This window comes from Silurus aristotelis, assembly GCF_946808225.1.
Source record: "Silurus aristotelis genome assembly, chromosome: 25".
NCBI lineage: Eukaryota > Metazoa > Chordata > Actinopteri > Siluriformes > Siluridae > Silurus > Silurus aristotelis.
The window spans coordinates 15437710-15460891 of NC_139598.1; the positions used below are offsets into that span (position 1 = coordinate 15437710).

Below are 23182 nucleotides of genomic sequence, written 5' to 3' on the forward strand. Positions count from 1 at the left end.
TTTCAGTACATACGGAACATAGTTAAAACCCCTCAGAGTTCCCTCACAAACGTGTTAAGCGGCGGACAGCAATTTTGTCTCAGTCTCGCACTTTTAGTGCAGCGCCACAGTTTTTTTTTTTTTTATTATCATTATTAAACTTGAAAATATCCTAGGTCCCCTGGTGGTCTAGTGGTTAAGATGCAGCGCTCTCACCGCTGCGACCCGGGTTCGATCCCCGGTCAGGGAACCATCCCCAGCCACTCACAATGCCAGTCCCAAGCCCGGATAAATTGGGGAGGGGTTGCGTTAGGAAGGGCATCCAGCGTAAAACATGCCAAATCAAACGTGGCGCCCCCTAATGGGAGAAGCCGAAAGAAAGTTTTATTAAACTTGAAAATATCCACACCACCACCACCACCACCAGGGGTATAAAAATAAAAATAAAGTAGCGCAGTGTGGCTCACGCTCTACCAGAAATACTATTTGTAGTACCCTGAAATATGATTGGTAGTTCGTTGTAAAACTTCGATTTTGAAAAGCACGAAATTGCTTCCATTTTTATGACACTCTAGCGATATGGATTTTTCAGTGTTTTATGTCCAGCGGGTAAGATATTTCTCTTAAAAGGAGAAAATCCTGAAGGTTCCGCATAGAGAGAGTGAATGTATGAAGGCTGGAAGGAATGAAGACTGATTTGTTTAAATATTTAGAAAAAAATAGAACAGTTGAGTACAACATTTTATTTTTATAAAATTTTATTTAACCAAAGTGGGAATTCAATTTAAAATTGGACGAACGACACATGGATGAAAGAATATGCGGTTCTTCAGCAGTTAACATCTCTATTATCTTCACAGATGCCTCACGCTGTGCTTATGAATGAAAGCGTAATACATTTCAATGGATTTTCAGTATAAATGCTGAGGGCTACTGTAAACGTGTGTACAGACTGGAGAAAAAGGGGGGGGGGGGGACACTGTTCAGCACATGATTGCATTGATTCCCCTGTGTCCCGATAGACAAAGCGGCGTGTTTAAAGACAAATTCGCCTTTTCAATAATACATGACCTGCACAAAAGGTAGAGATTTTCCACACGGAGATAATCAACTTGGCTCGCCTCGATCAAGGCCGCTCTCGTTTAGCGTAAAAGATTAACAAGAAAGTCCACTTCCTTATTTAAACCCTTTCGATGGACAGAATCAGAACGATTTCCTGGTAGGTTTCGATCAAAAACCTGATTGGTACGTTTAGAAGCTGGAATCGAGTAGAAAGCGCCACACCTTGCCTACACATATATGTTAGGAGAAAAAGAAAAAAAAATTAAGCGCATGCAGCACTTAATACTGTTTGCAGAGCGAGTAGAACCGGCTCTCTGGTAAAGCAGTGTCTGCTTATCAGCACCATTAGTGGCCTTCGGTAAACAGTAGCGATGGAGGAGAGTAAACTCGGCAGCGCTCGTGCGGTGGAGCAGGAGTTTAAATCTCCACACATGCAGCGACAAACACCAGATATAAAATGCACCACTCGGTCACATCCTCAGAAATCAGCAGTGGTTCAGAAGAAAGTTTGACGTCATTGACACTTAACTACATGTGTCCCCTGTTTAGGTTTGCAAAGTTCCAGGAATTTTCAAAAGTGGAAACTTTCTATGAGATTGAACGGGAATTAATAGGAATAAACTGGGAATTTACACAATTGAGGGTTATCCTACAACAGGGAAGCGAAATGTTGAAAAAATAATCTGGCAGATGATCATGGATTTAATGATTTCAGATAAATTTCTGAGGTCACTGAGGCCCACGTGAACTGTGCATTCATCCATAACAGATCATTTCTTGAATCCAGCACAAAAAATTTTTTCCAAAAAGTATATATAAAATAAAGGTGAAATATCTTGTAACACCACTACATACGAGTAGGGATGCAGAATTCCAGGAATTTTTAAGACCGGAAATTTTTCATGATAATAAACTGGGAATTTATTTAAAATGTAGTTTTAAAAAATTGTTTTTGGTGCATAAACAGAAAATGTGAAGTAATGGATGAATGCTTTATCGCTTAAAATGAATTACACAATACCGTGTTTTAAAAATTTATAAAATTTGTTTGTAAACATTTGTTAGTAAAATGTTATTCCTAACGTTCTTGAACATTCAGTCCCGCTGCAGATTCCCGCAAACGTTAAGATAATATGCAACTTGCTGTTAGTTAGGTTCCAAACAGAACCTGCAAATTTTCCGAACCGCGGATTTTCGGAGATTAACTGTACACAATATGGACCAAAAAAAAAAAAAGACTCCCGTGCTTTTAGAACATCCCATTCCATAATTAGTCAACGTTTACTCTTATGGTGATGTTCTATTAGATTTTGTGTTCGTGGAGATTTCAGCTCATTCAGCCACAAGGGTGTTAGTAATATTATTGGTACTGATGTAGGTGAGGTGAGGAAGCCTGGGGGGAATCCGGCGTTCCCATTCAGCCCAAAGGTGCCACTTAAAATCTTCCACGCCCACCGATGTGCACAGGGGCATTGTCATCGTCATGCTCGAACAGATTTGGGTCTCCTAGTTTAAAGGAAAATTTAAAACGACGTCATTCAATTGTGTGCCTCCAACTTTAAGGTTACAGTTTGGGGAAAAACAATAAACACACATAGCTGAAAAAGTTAAAAAAGAATCAATACTCGAGTCCATACAGTTTACAAGAACATACAGAGTGACAAAAGGGGCACAGGGGGCTTACAAGACTGAAATGTTCAAGCTCTCGTCAATAGAGAACGCTCTGATAATGCATCTTTGGAGCGCTTCCATATTTATATATATCCGTGACAGGAACATTGCCTTTGGATGTCACGAAGCTGCTTGAAGGCAGTGGATTACTTACTGCAATAAACACTTGACTTTAAAGCAGCCGATAAAGCTCATGCAAGTTTAATTTGACAGGAAAAAAAAAAAAACTAATTATGCAAATAACTACGATTTTGAAATCGTGTGTTCAACATTTTTAGTGTTTGACAACCACTTAAGTCTCAAAAACAACTTCATTCTCACGGGTGCAATACAAGCTCGATTGTACTTCGTTTTTCACTAAAAAATACAACATCTGTTTGAGGTGAGCGAGCGCTCCAACACTATTGAACACCTTTGTGATGAATGTGAACGCTGACTGCACCCCAGGCCTTCACCTTCATTAGTATTTAACTAAATGAACACAAATCTCCCACAAGCAAACTCCAAAATCTTGTGGAACATAGAAGAGGATATTATAACATTCAATGGAAAAATTGGATGTTCAAAAAGCACAATCTTGGGGTCAAGACGGTATGGTCCAGACTTTGTGTATAATATAGATTTCTAGAAGCATCTACGTAATGGAGATATAGATGTCAGTTTCTCAGCATTTTAAGCCACTTTGGGTTTCTATTTATTATATTCCTTTATACGGTTTCAAGTGATCAATCCAAGCTTCCTTTGGGAATAAGACGCAACCTGGGTGCTCCGGTTAACAAGCACTTATTAATATTGAAACAAACTGAATTATTTATCCGACTCTTACCGAGGTCGCGTTTCATTTCATGGCGAGGATAAGAATAAAAATACACCGCTATACTTTATTTTAAATCACACAGCGAAAGAAACATGGTTCGGCTTTGGAGGCGTTTCTCGGGACCAAACGCAAGAACACGACGATAAAGTTGACTGCTGCGAAAAGAAACAAAAAAACAAAGACTAATAATTAATCTTATCAGCTTGGGCGGAGCCTACGCTATCGTAGAAAGGCGTGGACTGAACTTCTCGCAATGCAGGTTAATCGCGCTGCACAAACAAGGAGCGTCTGAGTCACGACAGATCTAACATTAGCGCTCTGAGATATTGACGTGCCGATGAAACTACGCACGTTTCCATTTGAATGCATACCAATAGCTCGGGGAACAGCTCACACCCAGCGTGGACTTACTGCTGAACGACACTGTTGAGAATCATACGCGATGCAAATAAACCGTGTGAGAAATTGCAAACGTGGCAATGACTGAGCTACGTAATGAGCGATGACTGAACAGTTCAGAGCAACTTTTGGACTGTACAATATTTTTTTAACCAAATTGTTTCTACTAGGGCCCAATCAAAATGAACGATACCTTCAAACACACTTCCTGTATTAGTTCCCTTTACAATGCATTCCATGTAGGATATACACTATATAGACAAAAGGTTGGTCTGTAAATTTCTGGAAACTTTCTGGAAAATGGGAACGTCATCTGGAATATTTTGGAAATAATCCAATTTGGAAAGGTATCAGAAATTTAAATATATTTAGAATAATTTAATTTGAAATTTGGGAAAATGTATACAAACGGTATCATGTACAAACAAACATTTAATTTCGTAATAAGCAGACATGCATGCAAACTAATACAGATTTACATTCAAGTTCCCGGTTTTTGGCAAACCCGCAATTTTGTCAATTTCTAAAAGTGCGTTCCCATTAATTCCCATGAAAATTTTTCAGTCTTGAAAATATTGGAATTTTGCAACCTTAAAAGATTCATACCAACATCCCGTTCCACAATTGCCCTTATAATAACCTCCACTCTTCTAGATTTTGGAGTGTGTTAATGGAGATTTGTGCTCATTCAGCTACAAGAGTGTGACTCAAGTCAGGTACTGATGTAGGTGAGGTGAGAAGGCCTGGGCGTCGTTCCAATCTCCAACATGTTTAATACGGTTAAGGTCAGAGCTCTAGATCAGGCCACTCAAGATCTTCCTCTCAAACTCATGAACAGAATATCTGTATGGAGTTGGCTTTGTTCACAGGGGTAGTGTCATGCTGGAACTGTGCGCCTTCTAAATTTGTGCTAGCAGTTTGTGGAAAAAGCACATATGGCTGGAAATGTCAGGCATTCCAATACCTTTGTCCATACAGTGAAGCAGAAGTGTTCCCCTCAAATAGGATTATCCCCTCTCCCCTTCCCACCACATAAATTTCAACCTGCCAGGCTTAAAAGTCAAATGGTGGCTCCTGTAGATACCAGCATGAAACTTTAACCACTGAGCTACCTCTGGCTCTGTGTTAGCAAGAGGCACAATTCTTTATTGTCATGCAATCATGCTGGTGGAATTTGCTTTCAGTACAGCTGTGTGTGTGTGTGTGCGCGTGCGTGTGTGTGTGTGTGTATGTGTGTGTACATAACATCAGCAGTACATAGGCATAGTATATAACTGCATTATTGTTTTTCAGTATTAAAGAACTGAAAGGACGCCACCCAATACGATTAAACAATGCAGATTTAAGTCAAATGAGTTGGGCATCAAGGCAGAGCTTCCCTAAACACACAGGATTTCCATGGAAGCGGTCATTAGTGCCCATGCCATTTTATTGCCTTCCGGAGCTTCCCTTGAACTCGCGCTGCCAAAAAGTGGCATTAAGGTCAAGATCTAAATTTATTTATTTTCATTTAAAGCAGCCGAGCTCCAGATGACCGACGTACCACCGTGTCAGCGTGTTAAACATTCCTGACATTTCGGTTTTGCTCGAGCTACATTGCTCTCGCTGTGTCCTGCATGCTGTGCAAACATTAGAGCCGAGTAAGAATGAACTATGGCTTGCAAAATACAAATAAAAACACTGATTAGTCGATTTGCATCTTTCCGTCGTTTTTGAATCGACGATGGAAAATCTTAGCGAAAAACATCCGTGTTTTCAGCTTTTATTACAGAGATCATTTGTCTGCTCTTGTGGAACTCAGGAATGTAATGAAAAAATAAATAAATAAATAAAAATGCCAGATACAATTTGTTTGTCCGGGGTAATAACCAGAGGCATTTAAGCCAGAGATGGGAGGATGTAGAAATGTAGCCAACAAACTAAAATAAATAAGTAAATAAATAAATAAACGAAATGAATTTGATGAAATCGTGACAAATACACGTACAAAGTGACTTGTCGCATAAAAACTGATGCACAGTGAAATTTTTGCTCCACACATCCCGGCTTGTTTAAACGCTGGGGTCAGAAATGCAGAGTCAGCCATTACACTGCGACCCAAGAGCAGAAAGAGTTCAAATCTATGCTTAAAGACTCAAACAGTGAAAGCTTACGATTAGTAGCCCAAAGCCTTATTTGCGGTCATCACTGGCCAAGTTAGCGAACACTAATCCATGCAAAGCAGATCAATCCAAACATTTGGGGTCATTTTATCATTTATCATCAAGTTTTGATTTATTCGACTCGCCTCAGAAATGGGAAACATTGCAGAGCCGAATTTGGACTTTAAAAATCGCAAAACTCTAAAAAAAAAAAAAAAAAAAAAAGACGAGAGCTTTACGATTTTCTTACACCCTATATTCAAAATGCAGTGCAAAAGAACCATACTCTCCATTATGGATTCAGAAACTGCTCCTAAAAAGCTGCTACACAAGTCCAGATGGTGGCGCTGGACCTGATCGGAGACTAATTGGATCCCTAATTCAGTCTAAAACATGGAGTCATCGCCAGTGCCTGGACTTGTATTTTAACTCCTCCAGCTAGGACATCTCTGCATTACACTCATCACACCACAGACTTTCGGTTCTCTGGCAAGGGTTCCACAAAAAGTAACATAGCATAGTATGAGATGGAGCAACATCTTAGAGATATGAAGATCCCAGAACTGTTCGCTGAAATAAAACGCAAATTGACAACACGCCGCACAAAAGATAGGCGAAGCTCTCAAACCCACAGAGTCAAACGGTCAAAGTGCAGAACTAATACTGAGATTAGGAGTCGATAAACTGACACGTTGGAAGAGGACTGAAATGGAACATCTCAGGCTTTGTTATTAATCCAAGGTTGGAGCTGTTCTATGCTTTAGCTGCCCAGACCAGCGAGAGATGACGATATATAATAGATCATCGTCTGTCACCATCAGTCTAACAATGAAGGCGGTAGGACCAGAAATTTGTAACAAATAAGGTGTAGCCCTAATTTAAATCCAGGTTTAGTCACTGCTCTCTTGCTACAATGCTGCTCGATACCGATAGATTTTGTAAAGCTTGACGCTCACGTACATCTTGTACGAGAACGTGGAATTATTCGAAATCATTTCCGACGAAGCAAACAGACAGGCGCCTGTTCCAACCCACGGACACCCTCATTAGTTTTGTAGGTCTTAATGAGTCAATCACTTTCAATTCCTCTGAAAAGGTCACTTTATAACCCAACCCTGAACCCACACAACGCATGAGCAAAGAGAGCCGAGGCGATACACGACCACGTTTCCCTTTCTAATCTTAGCCAACAAGAGTTTTTGTCCAGATGAATCATGAGCATATGCGTATTTATACTTGCGTGTTATTCGTTCGTTGGTTTATTCGCAATTACACAAAGGACCGGTTAAACCATCTAAATGCATTCTATGGACAAATGTTTGTGGACACCTGAAAAGATTTGGTGTTTTTTGAACATTCTATTCCACAATCTCGTAAAATAGCCGCCACTCTTCTGGGAAGATGTTCCACTAGATTTTGGACTGTGCTTGAGATTTGTGCTCATTCAGCAACCCAATGGTCGAGTTTATCTCTATAGCGCTTTTCACAACAGACATTGTCTCAAAGCAGCTTTACAGAATTAAACAGTGAAGGTGAATGATGTGTGTTTATCCCTGATGAACAGCCGTGGCAACTGTGGCAAGGAAAAACTCCCTTAGATGTCATGAGTAAGAAACCTTTAGAGACTCAAAAGGGGAACCCATCCTAATTTAGGTGGCATCAAGAGTGTGATTATAGTTTTTAAACAATACAGAACACTGGAGAGTGAGAACCAACATGAGCACTGGAGTGTAAGATTATAAGTGATGTTCTTTCTACAGTCTTTTACATTTCATTTGTGGTATAAAACCAGGAGCTCCTGAGCAACTCATAAAATAGCTCAACATTTGCGATCATCACAGATCCAACACCAGCTTCTCCATACCAGAGCCTTTAAATACTCAAAGAGGTTCAGTGTCCAAACTCCACATGAAGTGGGATCCAATTGGTGCTGGTACGTCTCTAGATGGTTCGGGATGTTTGCTGGTTCGACATTTACTTCTTTAAAAGGTCCACAATCTACTTGAGGTGGGACGTGACTGGGGCTGGAGCAACCTCAGGATGGTTAGATAATGGTTGAAGTCAGAGTTCTACAGAAGTTTACTGAAGATCTTTCACTCCAACCCATATAAAGCATATATTCAAGGATCTGGCTTTAGGCACAGGGGCATGGTTATGCTGGAACAGGTTTGGGTCTTCGAGTTGAAGTGAAGAGAATATTTCATCCAAGGCGTCAACAATACTTTTGTCTATATAGTGCATGATAAAGTTTACTGCTCAGACACTTGTAACGCAAACGTGTTTGGTTAGTACTTATGGATCTTTATTTATTATTAATGCCACACCAGCAGGGGGTGCTATTTCAATAGGCAAGATCAAGGTGGTCATGATGAGATGTTTAGGTTCTAGCACTTTAGAGTTTTGTTCAGTGGTTATATGGGGTTTGTTTCGGAAGTGTTCTGCAATTATGGATGTAAAAGTCAGATTTGTCACATGTAGAGTCAGCCATGATACAGCGCCATGGAGCACAGAGGGTTAAGGGTTTTGCTCGGGGGTCGAGTGGCGGTTTGGCAATTCTGGGGACCTCCAACCTTCTAAACCAGTAGCTCAGATCCTTAATCTCTGAGCATCACTTACCATAAGGGTAACCTACCACTCAACTGGCTCATCTGTGAAAACAGAAAATTGCTCATGCTGGAAGAGTGTGTGTGTGTGTGTGTGTGTGTGTGTGTGTGTGTGTTTGCACACCCCTCACATCCACCAGGATCCTGAACAGGATGGAAACCTTACAGAAGATAATAAATCTAGCTGACCAGACCGACCCGGCTTACCTAGTTTCATCAGGGAAGCCAGCAGGATCCACAGGATGATGATGAACGGATGCTGGACATGTTCGTAATCGAAATCCAACACAGGAAAGGCTTTCTTGGTGTAGTTGGCTGAAGATCCTCCATGTCCTGCGGGTTTTTGATGGCTGCTCGGGTTCTCGTGGGATTGCTGAGGGGAGCTCGCAAGCACCGGGACCGTGGACATCATCATCATTATCACCATCATCCCCACCAAAACCATTATCTGCATTGCGTTCATCCTTAAAGTCCGGTGCAGTGGTGACGCCATGGTGGAGTGTGTGTGTGTGTGTGTGTGACCTGGCACTAAAATATACTAGGGAGCATCTTCAGGAACAGGCACCTCCGGCTAGTCTGGCTTACTTCCTAGTTTCCCAACAGCTCACACTCCCTTTCCAGGTACGTAAACCAGCACGGAGGTCGGGTTCAGCGGGGTCAGTCTCCGTTACCGGAAAACTCCAACCGGAACAGACGGACACGAATTCTCTCTCTCTCTCTCTCTCTCTCTCTCTCTCTCTCTCTCTCTCTCTCTCTCTCTCTCGGAAAAAACGAAAGGACGTCCGCAATGTCAGCATCAGACGCTCGCTGCGCGCGCCCACGTTTGAATTTAGCGCGAGACCACCGCCGCACGCGCGTATTAACAAAAAAAAAAAAAAACCCGGGAGGCAAAACAAACGACTTTTTACCCCCCCAGAGAGCAGAGAGTTGCTCGCGCGGTTCCTCCTGGTGATGGTAAGAAGTAGCAGGGAAGAGAGGGGGTGGTTTCCGTTTTGCGCTCCGTTCGACGTTACCGGACGCCACCACTCGCGTGCGCGCGCGCAATGTCTCAGCAGCTCGTGCTCGGCCGGCGACGACGACGACGCGGATTAAATAGCGAGCGCCGACGAAAACCTCCCATTACATACGATGGGTGTGTGTGATGGGGAGGTAGGGGGTAATTCAGGGACCGCAGCGACATCTTGTGACGCGGAGGCGCAGCAGCTTCTCTGTTTTTTTTTGGTTCCCTTTTCTAGAGCGACCTTCAGTTGAGGGTTAAGGGCCCAGCTTGGTGGTGCTGGGATTTGAACTCATTACCTTCCAATCCACAGGACAGTGCCTTAACCATTGATCTTCCACATCCCCTAATTATTCATGATTATGATTAATTAAATGTTTTTGGACCACCATTAGTGAACAGTACACAACACCAATGATTAAACTATAACTAATTGACATTCGGTACCAGGCAGATGAGGATGGATTCACTTTTGAGTTTGGTTCCTCTTAAGGTTTTCTCCTCATATTATCTCAGGGAGAAACTTATAAGAAACAAACTAATCAGCACTAAACTTCCATTCGCAACAGACGGTCCAACTTCATAACATCTTTTCCTCTGTAAAAGCTGTTTTAGGACAACGTCCGTTGTTAAAAGCGCGATACAAATGAAGCTGAATTGAATAGAGTTGAGTTGAAAGTGGTCACTCAGTGGTTAAGGCTCTGGGTTGCTGATTGTAGGGTTGGAGGTTCAAGCCCCAGTAATGTATATGTAAAAAGTTCCCACTTCCTTTTACACATGACAATTTTTTCCAAACTTTTTAAAGGTTTTTTTTCCATGCGGCCCATTGGTTCATGGCTCAGTGGTTGGGGACCCCTGCATTAAATAGCATGTCAGAATACAGTGCAATGAACTTTATGACTTGGTGTGTCTGCAAGGTCAAACCTTCTGAAAGGTCAGAGCAGATGATCCAAGATGGCTGTGAGCTACTGCCGTTCCGGATCTAGCAGTGCTCACACTATCATCGTTCTTATAAAAAGACTTTCATATCGGACACTTTTTGCGCACCAATCCACTGCTCCATTATAACTAATGGCAAGGGGTTTTAAACAAGATTGCACTGGTTTCACTCAATTATGGTCTTGCAAGGGTCCCGTTTCCATGTGCCACCCTGTACAACTTAGCAGTTTTGGTTTCAAGGCCTCGCTCAAGGTCCAAGCAGTGGCAGGTTGGTGGTGCTGAGATTTGAAGTTTAAGGTTAAAACCATTGAGCTACCATTTCCTCATCCTCCAGACTAATTACATTGATTTTATTTGGCTTACAACTAAAAAGGCTTGGAGGTGTTTGGTGTTGGGTGAATTGGTCACCCAAATCCTTAACCACTGAGCTACCAGTATCTCAATCACCTCTTAATTCCTAAAGGCAAAAATTCTTCTCCAAGATTTTCCATGCTTGTTACATTGAGAAAATCATCCCAGGCGTTTCTATCCCTATCCACAGATTACTTCAGGTGATTCCCCAACATTCCCAAGTTAAAAGCTCTCTCTAAGACCCTTGATCTGTCCTAAGGTAACCGGGATACAGCTATTTTAGGAATTGACCAGGGGTTTCATTGAACCCTCAGTTGAATTGGGTTACTAGCACCGACCCCTGGAGCTAAGCATAGGTGTTGTGTCCATATGTGTTATTCATGTAACCCAGTCATGGCAACATTGAGCTATCCTGAGGTACTCACTATCTACTAAATGAAGAATGAGAGTCAGGTGCAATGTCAATCAGGCATGAAATATCTGATGAATTCGCTATGTGAATTCATCAGATACATAGGGGTATGTGAATAATTGTATACAGTTGATTGTGTTTTTAACTGTTTCAAAAACCATTTGAGAGGCTGATGAGCTGTTTCAGGAGAAAAAAATCAAATATAGGGTTGACTGAATAACACACCCTGTTATCTGTCTCCACTCGTCCTATAAACATTTGCAGTGACACAATGCCTGCATCTCGGCTTCACCCCATACCCGAGGCCACTATAGAAAGATCGAAATCTGCAATGCAGCTAGAACCTCAGCCATGACTCTGCATTTTCTCTATGTTTAACTGATATTTTTAGCAACTGATATCCTGAAAGCAATACATTCTGGACCAGCTGTTTCACATAAACATTCATTGTAACCTCAGTGAGAATCATCTGACAAGAAAATCATGTGTGTGAGGCGAGGTGCTACATATATATATATATATATATATATATATATATATATATATATATATATATATATATATATATATATATATAAAGTATAAAGTACACAAAAAGGGAAAACAATGGGTTTTTTGTTCTATGATGCTGGTTATTCATTGGCCTTAAGTGACTATTCAAATACCTCCACGAGCTCCACTGAAGGATAAATGAAATGGCTCTTATTTTTGCCTTGCCGTCTTAGAAACTATTCTGCATCACTCTTCGTTCGTCAAACAAAACAATTGAATTAAATAGATTCACTGTTCAAGCCAAGTGCTGGACTACTGTTTTGCGATCAGACAGGAGAAGTTTTTCCTGCCAAAGTTTATGTAGCTCTTTCAGTCGATTATATGGGTCTTGGAATAACAGCATGCACAGCTGTGACCTCAACAAGGAATTATGTTCATAATGTAACCTTGGACCACAGACACTTCCAAACAAGAGACAAACAAATCTGTCATTTGTCTGTCCTGCACGGCTGTTATTTTTAGACTATATATAGACATTGGTATATACAGAATTGGGCCAAGTCTTTTTCAGTGTAACTGATTAGCTACAGTATAACATTTGCTATCATATCAGTTTCATATGATTTTTATAGCTGCTTTCAATCTAGGCCAAAAAAGTGATAAAAAAAAGTAAAAGCATACCTTATAGGCACATGCTTACAATAACTAATTAGCTTAGATTGCTATCTAAAGTGCATTTATCATTCTAACTAATAAACGACAATGCATTGCCTAATTTATTCACAATATGTAAAAGAAACCTCTGTAATTCTTGTTCATTGGTGTAGTTCATTGATCCAATCAGTCAATCATGTGGCAGCTGCACTGTGCATAATCCCGGATTCATATCAAGAGCTTAAACCACTGTTCACCATCAAACAGTTGTGAAAAACCTTGCTCAAGGGCCCAGCGAAAGTAGCTTACTGGTGCTGGGATTTGAACTCATGACCTGTTTAGTCTTGTCATGACCTCCCTCCTTCTCAGTACCCTGTAATTTAAACTATGTTCCTTACCAATGGATTGTTGCTCATTGGTGCAATTCACTGATCCAATCAACCAATCATGTGGCAGCAGCACCATTCATGACTTGGGGAAAACCTTGGACCTGGTATTTCAGTGTTTCAGAAATAGTTGATCGGAAGAATTTAGGGATTAAATCGTCTATAAAGTTTATAAGGAATTGTGTGGGCAAAAACAACATCTAAAGTGCCAATTCTGTTGGTGGAAACACATTTTTGATAAACACGTGTAGTAGGAGGCTAGCAACTTGAATCCTTGGTGGTGCAGGGATTTAAAATCATGACCTTCTCTTGATCCAATACATTAACCACTGAGCTACCACCACCTTCCCAGTACCCTGGAATTTAAACTCACAACCTTACTCAAGACCTTCTAACGACTGCTATTGTGGTGAATTATCACAAGTAAGCGTCTCAAAATTCAGAAAGCTGGAATTACACCTACTCTATTTAAAACACATGATGTAAGCGCAACATAATGGCGGGTTGTATCTCACATGTATGGATTCTAAGCCCATCCTAATTATTAGTCTCTTCTCAAAGTACTCATGACCATGGTGTTTGGGTTTATCTTTACAATGGTGTTTCCCATTTGAGAAGGCTAAATTGAACCTTCAGTCGAGAACATGGTAAGCCCATTCAGCAGACGCATGCAGTTAACCCAAACCACACAGACATGATGTCTTTTCAGTCAGATATTACTTAGAGATTAGCATGTCTTGGATTTAACCACTAGCTACAAGTGCAGACTCACAAATAGCAGCAAAAATAAATAAATTGAAACAGCAAATGTCTCAATCGAATCTGATCACTTTCACTGGTGTTATGAGGTTAGCTAATACATGGAAATGTTTCTAGTTTTTAAATGTTTCATGTGAATATATGTCATATTTCTCACTAAAAGGGTATTTTTGTCTGATTTTAAATAATTGCCTTGTTTTATTTTAAAGATAATAGAAATGACTAATTTACAGGACATTTTCTAGCTTGAAATATGAGTGAAAAAAAACTAGAAATTGGGTAATGAAATACACTGATCAGCTATAACATCGCAACCTAATCACACCTTTTTATCTGCATTTTTATCATTTTGATCTGTTCTAAATGTATCTTAAATTAATACATTTTAAGATTTGAATACACTAATCAAAATAGGCATGGATAAATATGAAATGTACATATATTATTTGTGAAACCAAACTCAACATAGAGTATGGAGACAAAATATTCTTGTAAAAGTAATTATGGTGTTTTAAAACTTTTGCTGTTTCCACACGGACGGATTTAATTGCCGGATGTTGGATAAATGTCAGTTTGGGTGCTTTATTTGAGAGTTGGTGCAACAGTAAAACAAATGTTTAGTGATAATAAATATTTTTTCGGTAAAGTTTATTATTTCTTTATATCTGAGTAAATAAATGTGTTGTGTAAAATTTTTTAATTTGGCCTCTTTCATATTTATTTCTTTATATTTTCAATAAAAAAAATAGTCAAACAGAAATGAGCACTGTTATTAATGTTATTAAAGGTTATTAGCGTTACCAACATACAGGTCTTGATGGGACAGAGATGAATTGACACCAGGAGGTGGCGCTGTGTATCAGGGTTCATTGCTCAGAAAAAGAAAAAAGAAAAGCTGCATGATATCTCTCTCTCTCTCTCTCTCTCTCTCTCTCTCTCTCTCTCTCTCTCTCTCTCTCTCTCTCTCTCTCTCTTTTTTCTCTCTCTCTCTCTCTCTCTCTCTCATATATATATATATATATATATATATATATATATATATATATATATATATATATATATATATATATATATATATATATATATATATATATATATATATGTGTATGTATATATGTGTATATATGTATATATGTGTGTGTGTGTGTGTGTGTGTGTATACCAGCTGATAAATTGCCTCACCTCATACATCTTAACACACACACACACACACACACACACACACACACACACACACACACACACACACACACACACATACTTACTCACAGCTTTTGGAGTAATAATAGAGCTGTTGTTTTTTTTTGTCAGGTAAGAGATTCCAACACATTTGTGTGTGTGTGTGTGTGTGTGTGTGTGTGTGTGTGTGTGTGTGTGTGTGTGTGTGTGTGTGTGTGTGTGTGTGTGCTAGAGGCAGGCCCCCAGGGTGAGCAATAACTCTTGCCTTGTAATGATGAAAGGTGTGCTTTCTCAGCATTGTGGTCCAAGACACATCTGGTGCTGGAAGATAGAAGTGGAAAATAGAGGAGTGGAGAGAGGGAAGAACTTCTTTGAAGTTCAAGCAGGGAGGTAAAGGCATAACCGTGAGCCATCACAGCCAGCATGATATAGATCTACTAAAGAGGAAAATACCTGTATATGTCCTCCTTCTAGACATGAATGATGTAGAAAGATGTCACCTCAGTTCTTCAATCAAGATTTATCCAAATATCAAAAACATCCACTAGATGGCTCCTGTGCATTTTCTTCTCGGACCGGCTACTTTGCAGACCCTAGACCCTATTTTTCTTTTGCATTGCCACAGAAAAGGAAAGTGTTGATATCATAATTTTTCAAGTTTATTTGTCATAGAGAATGTCAAAAAAAGAAAAGATGCTTGGAACCATCTCATCTCCTTCTGTATTCACTGCACAGGTAAACAAACTATGATGGAAATATATACCGAAGACAAAATACACAGTTATGTTTTTAAACCCAAATTCACTCCATAATTTCACATTTTATTTATTGCAAACCTTAACATAACCAGAAATGTTGGATTTTATTAAAAAACATTTTTATAACACACCATGTATTAAAAGCCTTGTTTAGCCTTAGTTTTTATATGCTTTTCCCTAAATACCATGTACAGTGTACTAAAAGTCAAAAAATGTGTCTATGAGTACTATGAATAAAAAAGGGTAAAAAATTATGCCAGAAAAAAAAATTATTCTGTTCGTGTGCTCAGATATAATTTTTCTATAATAAATGGCATGGTCTTATACTGATGCATGTGTATTTGTGTGTGTGTGTGTGTATATATATATATATATATATATATTACTGTGTGTGTGTGTGTGTGTGTGTGTGTGTCTGTGTGTCTGTGTGTCTTCTGTGATTCTGTGGGTATTAGAAATATAAAACAAACAAAAAGTTCAGTATTATCCAACATAAGTTACAGTTTCTGTTCTGACTCAGCAAATTTCAGCACTTTTTCATTATCCTATTCATGAGAACTCAAACACTGTTGGTGTAAAGCTATGAAAAGGATACTTCCAAAAACGAAAAGAAAGCAGCTATATGAGGCAATGTGGAAAACTGTTCAGACAAATCAAAAGTATAACAAATGATACTGAGAACTAAGCAGCTAGAATCCTGTTTTAGACACATATGGGACAACATTTATCTTCCAAAACCTTAGCAACTGAACTCAGTTCCCAGATGTATACGGACAGAAGACGTAATGCTACACAGTGGCATAAACATGGCCCTGTCCCAACTTTTTTGAGACCTGTTGCAGCCATCAAATTCAAAAGGACCTTATTTTTTCCTTAGAATTAAATATACTAAACATTTCAAACAATTAATGTTTTATTACAAATAAAATTTGGGTTTATGAGATTTGCAAATCATTATATTTTGTTTTTATTTACATTTTAAACAGTATCCCAAATTTTTTGAAATCGCGGTTGTAATTTAATCTAAAAACGACAGCGCTGACTCAGCTTGTCTAGTCAGCGGTGGTGTTGATGGAAGTATTAGTGTAATGTTTATAGAGGTATTAGCGATCTGCATGTGTGATGGTGTTAATGGAGTATTAACAAGTGTGATGGTGTTGATGGAGGTATTAGCAATCTCAGCGTGCGTTGATGTAGAAGTATTAGCATGAAATTTGAAGCTTTGGAAACTGATCTGTTTGGGCAGAGAGTACAGAAATGAACCATCTGGACAAGCTAAAGAAATCTCAGGTTTGCTGGATCATTCTTCTATATGAATTAACAAATTCAGTATTTAGCATATGTTCAACTTTCTATTTATACAAGCTTCTCGTGCATCTGATTCACAAGAGCTCATAGCATCGAGCTGATATCCATCTCTCAGGTTTTGTGCTGGATGAGTAGATGTTCCAGCGTATGCTCTTGCATGTCAGCAAAGTGATTCGCCATGATAAAAATGCTTCAGTCATATATTATTAAGCGCAATAACCCGTCATTTAGGTCAACTGAGCTAAAAGTGAGTGAAAGCTGCCACACAGAGATTCGAGAAAGAAAAAAAAAATAAACCCACATGGTAGTCTCTCCACATGGAATTTCTCCAGCATGACTACAACAAACCCCAAACCATGCAAGCAAAATCTCACAAAATACCGATCTTCAGAAACTGCTATATTTGACTAGGAGGTTAGGTTAAGTATCCTTTCATTAAAAGGTGAGGTACGACCCATGATAATGTAGCATCAGATATCCAGAATGCAATGTGTCACCCAGTGTTCTACCACATGATAGAGACACTTTGGGCTTTTTTTTTTTTTGCCAGGAAAACGAAGCTCCCTTCACCATGTGAAGACCACAGTCTAAACACAGCCAGGAGCTGAAGATAAAAATAGCTCCGGCTATTTGTAGAGGCGCAAAATGTGTGTTACAGGGTCAAGGCCACAATTACAGACGTATAAATGTTACTGTCGGGGTTTTTTTGCTCAAACTTACAAATGTGGTGCTTCTCTCTGTGGCCATGATGTCGGGACCACCGGCAGAGCCAAAGTGTCCAATAGGATGTGCTGATTATTGTGGAGAGTTGTATTAGCTATAATTGCAAAATATAATTGTACATATTTGAAAGTAAATTCATGGCATTATCTGCTTCATATGATTGAGACGTGGCAAGTATTTTGGTCTCAATGAACAGCATTGAGCGTAGCTTAACCAAGCCAATAGTTTAAACATAGTAGCACAGCTAACTTCAGAACACAATAAGGAAATGATGAACGCATTGACAGTGAATAAAAACAGGTCTGAAATAAATCAATAAATCAATTTAGGCTCAAATGTGGTCTATATCTTTAAATGAGCTGCTGAAAAAATCGTTCGTACCGCCAATCCCTGCTAATCGTCTTCTCTATTCAATAATAACAAGGAAAGTTTTGCTAATGTTGCTAGCTGTTTTAAGTAATTAGTTACAAGAAGTGACCTAGTTCTTGGCATGCTAACAGGCTAATAAAGGCTAGTGATTGGCACATTAGCAAAAAAGTGTTAGCCTTGGCTGAGTTGCATGAGTCTTATGTTAATTCGTCTCTCTTGTGGTTAACCGCTGACTGTGCCAAGTGTGGAGGGGGTCTGACCACAGGACGCAGACATGAAAATACCCACACACACACACTTACAGAAAGATAGGGAGAGTGTGTGATAGAGAAAGAGAGAGAGAGAGAGAAATAGAGAAATAGAGAAATAAATTGAGATTTGCTGTAGTAGAGGAGCACAGGGATGAAAAGGAAAACAAGCCATAGTAGCATAGGGTTCTGCAAAAGTTTGACCGGTTTGGAATCCCATGAGAAGTAGACTGTGTGTGTGTGTGTGTGTTTGTGTGTGTGTGTGGGGGGTGCCAATGCTTTATTTAACAATATGCACAGACTGGCATGAGTCATGAAGCAGTGGAGTACAATCAGCTTACACAACCGCAAGCATGCAGGCTTTGTCACACCCACACGCACACACACACACACGCACACACACACACACACACACACACACACACACACACACACACACACACACACACACACACACACACATACTAATACAGAGTAAGAGTGATGTAGACCGATCCTCATCACAGAACAAGTGAGTGTGTGTGAGGCAATCGGTAATAAATCTAAGAGCAGACCTGTTCCACTGGCAGCAAGAGCAAGAGCTCAACACTCACAGCCAGTATTCAATTAGATTTTTCCTCTTCTATCCATTTATTCTTTATCTATCTATCTATCTATCTATCTATCTATCTATCTATCTATCTATCTATCTATCTATCTATCTATCTATCTATCTACCAATATATCTAATATATCTATATAAAATATAGATAGATAGATAGATAGATAGATAGATAGATAGATAGATAGATAGATAGATAGATAGATAGATAGATAGATAGATAGATAGATAGATAGATAGATAGATAGATAATGTTGTATTACTTATTTATTATAATTTATTTTTTAAACAATCAATCAACCAATTAGTCAATCATTTTACATATCTATCTATTGATCTATCTAATTGTATTTTATATTCCTTTACTTATTTATGGTCATTTTTTGTCTCTCTCTTTCTCTCTTTTTCTTAGGCATAAATTTATTATGAACTATACCACGATGGAGGATTGAAATGAAGGATATAATAATTTGATTATTGTATATTACTAAACTCAGCCCTGTTGAATCACATGTGCTTTGTAACTATCTGTGATTTTCGTATTTTATTGTCAAAACCCAAATGAACCATTAAAGCAGCTAAACACGAGGGTTAATTCGACAGAAGTTTCTGTGGGCCAGAGTTACACCGGCAGTGGTGTTGCAGTGACATTGCAGTGATGGCTCCAGGTCGCTTTTCTCCTCACAGATACACACACTCCTCTGTATTCATTATGCTAAGGCTTGGCTGTTGCTCACCAGCGGCAGGGAAGGAGCAGGGACAGATCCACTTTTGTTTGGCGCAGCTGCTGTCGTGAAAAGGGAAGCGAATGTGGCACATCGTCCAGTTAATTGACGTCAGCTGTCGTAAGAGGGAAGAAGAGAGCTGGCAGACAAAGCTCTGTGTGATATTGTGTATCTCTGTGTTAATAAGTTTAATACGATTAAACACTTTGAATGTGGTTAAAGTATAAACTCTAAGGAGGAAAACAATCACAGGTATTTTGTTACAGTTAAATAATCAATAATGTGAGATTTTCTTCCAATCAGAAAACTTATAGTTGATTATACAAATTTCAGCAATTACCAGTTTAATGAGTAAATAAACTATTTAGGTTTAAACCATTTGCAACTAGAAAATTCAGTGAATCTGATTTGTTCCTTTTATCCATTATATTGAAGCAGTAGTGGGCTGTGCATTTCACACCTAGGCCTGCCCAATTATTGGGAATAATCTAATACATATTCATGAACAAATATATATTTAAATGTTAGTCAGTTAGCAGAGAATTCATTACAGTAGCTGTAAATATTTTTTCTTTCTCTCTTGAAATGAATAAGTCACAAATCTTTCCGTGTCTTCCCAGATTGCCATGCTACTAATAAACCTCAAAGCGAAAGTGAGGACTTTCCAGTGGCAGGAAAAACTACTGATTGTTAAAAAGTACTGACATTGAGACTCCTTCCTTACTTTTTATATAAAGGCCTCAATGCAGAAATGTCACCACATCAACATTTATGTTTTTCTGATTAAATAATATCTAATTTATTGCATCATATATTATTTTGTATTGGTAGTTTTAGAATAAAACAAGCGTCAGATATGCAAGTGTATGACGCTACTAAAGAAATGATAACATATAGTATTAAAAACTATAACATTCGTCAGAGATTCTCCTTCTCACATAGTTTGCATCTCACATGGATACAAACTTCCGTATTCTCGTTCTTGTTTACACTGTCACACCCCTCTGTCGTCATTGGGTCATGCATCACAGTCACAGATGTCTACACATTTGTGTATATTTCATGTTTGTCTCTGCAAAGTCATGCGTTTACTTACACCAAGCGTTTGTTTATTGATTTCCCAATTCTCACATCTCGGTTTGGTACCTTTTTTCTGTCTCTGTCGTAGTCTAGTTCGAGTTGTTTGTTAATTTCCTGACTTACGTCTGTATCATGTTTATGCCCTCGGCTTACAATTGCATCTGCCTGACCTCACATCATGGATGCAAAAAAGGGGAAGTCCCTGACAACATTACATTTACATTTACATTACATTTATGCCATTTGGCAGATGCCCTTATCCACAGCAGCTGCAGGTGCAGGTGAGGGTTAAGGGCCTACCTCAGGGGCCCAGAAAGCAGCTTGGTGGTACTGGGATTTGAACCTGTGACTACATTAACATAAACCTAAACAAAAGTTTTCGAAATTTATGGTGCTAACTGGTGATATTATGACCACGTTGTTACCACGTCTGCGATTTCATCACGGACAGCAAGTTCGAGAACAAAGAGCAAACGTAAAATTCTGCATGAAACTGGGCAAATCCGCCACAAAAACGTTTGACACGTAATATGTTTGACATACGGTGATGCCGCAATGAGTCGTTCGAGGCGTTTTAAGCAGCACGCTTGCTTCAAGAGCGGAAGAGCGTCACGAGAGATCAGGAAAGACCTTCAAAGAGCTCAACCCACCGAAAATGTCGAAACCGTTCGGCAACTTGTGCATGATGATCTTCGGAGAACAATCCACATGATCTCACTTCCGCACCTACCCTATGTGCCAGATTTGGCTTTTGCGGATTTCGTCCGATTCCCGAAGATGAAGATCCGGCTCAAAGGTCGCCGTTTTTTTTTTTGACACCAGTGCGTAGATCCAGCGACAATCACAGAAGGTGCTTGACACACTTCAAAAGAAGACTTCCAGGACACATTCCAGATGTGGCAGGAATGCAGGGAGCTTTAATTCTGTGCAAGAGGACTATTTTAAAGGTGATCATATATGTAAGCATAGATAAGTACTTTCTTGTAAACAGAGCCAGTCTCAAAACTAATACCACCTCATATTGTTCTGTGAATGATTGTTTTTCTTAACAACAGCAACATAATGAAAGTCAGAAGTTAGTATCTGGGGACATATGATTACAGAGGTATGTTATAAAAAATTCCTGGGCCTGTGAACGGATATAATTTCACATTCGAACACTATGTTCTGTACTCACTGGCATCTTTTTCTGGGTCACGGTTCATTAAGAGGATTTACTCTTAATGATTGCCTGAAGGGAACTCCGCAGTCTCCGTACACATCACCATGGGTAAAAAAGTTTGAAAATAAAATATTAGTATCAAGCATTGAATTGGAATTGCTATAATGAACAAAAATGTTGCCAAAGTATTGCTCTGTGAAACACTTGGACGGCAGAAGCGAACAAACAAATCGCAGAGTCGGTTTATTAAGTTAAGTTGGTGGGTCATATTGCAGACATGGACATCTAAAAAAGTTAGATATAAAGAAGGAACTAGCAAACTAGAGCTGAAAAGTAAGGTGGAACATGGAGAGAAGAAAACAAACACGGAATAAAATTACACTCGTGAAATATGTAAAACCTGTATCAGATTGCTGTATTTGAGGTGGCGTCATAACTTCCTTCAGCCACAACTGGTGAGAAGCAACTTATTCTCACTTCTCTCCTAAGAAACACTCTCAACCAAAATTAAAGCTTAAAATGTTTTTTTTTCTGGGTGTGGTAGCATTTAATTTTCCCTTCACTTGCCCTTCACTTTCCCTTTATTTAGAGACCCAAACCTGTTCCACCATGACAATGCCCCTGTGCACAAAGCCAGACCCATGAAGATATGCTATACATGGGGTGGAGTGGAAGATCTCGAGTGGCCCGGTATAGAGCTCCAACCGCAACCCTATATAAGTACCTGACTTTATTAATACCCTTGTGGCTGAATGAGCACAAACCTCCGACATCACACCCCAAAATCTAGTTGAACATTTTCACAGAAGAGTGAAGGGAATTATAAGAGAAAATTGGGACTAAATGTGGCTTGTGATGCTCAAAAAAGCACATACCAGGTGACCTAATCCACCATATATATATATATTTATAATATTCTCTGATTATATAATCCGTATGAAAGACATTTCTCCGGTATCACCTCGTTAACCGTCCGTGTGGAAACATAGCCAAAGTTCCGTTTGTTGTCCTGATGATTTACTTTTTAATTATTTTAGAACAAGAATATTTTGTCTTCATGCTCTAATTTGAGTTTGTTTTCACTAATAATAAACATACATTTGCATAAAGCATTAATATTTGTCCATGACCATTTTGAGTATAGTATTAAAAACAGTATTAATTTAAGGTACATTTAGAACAAATAAAAATGTGCGATTAAGTTGCGATTAATCACTCACTGCAATGTTTATTCTGTATATATGTGTGTGTGTGTAATTTTTAACTACTACTTGTCCTTTTAGGTTTTCTTTTAATTAAAGTGTGTCATAAAATTCCGTAAATCATTTAATCGATGCTGAGACACCGAACTTGTTAGCTCCATCAGC

At 39.1% G+C, this 23182-nt stretch overlaps 1 protein-coding gene and 1 long non-coding RNA gene across 2 annotated transcripts in view; one reads left to right on the forward strand and one right to left on the reverse strand.

The window, feature by feature from the left end:
• Window positions 1-11048, reverse strand: part of slc9a1a (solute carrier family 9 member A1a) — a 39010-nt gene extending 27962 nt beyond the window's left edge. The window contains exons 1-3 of the mRNA XM_083529461.1: window positions 10819-11048; window positions 10314-10768; window positions 8880-10192 (exon numbers count right to left, since the gene is read on the reverse strand). Coding sequence (XP_083385587.1) covers window positions 8880-9165 — 286 coding nt within the window. The 5' untranslated portion in view covers window positions 9166-10192; window positions 10314-10768; window positions 10819-11048. The remainder of the gene's footprint in view (window positions 1-8879; window positions 10193-10313; window positions 10769-10818) is intronic.
• The window catches only part of LOC310719601, a 310811-nt gene that overhangs the window by 188462 nt on the left and 99167 nt on the right, over window positions 1-23182 (forward strand). The window lies entirely within an intron of this gene.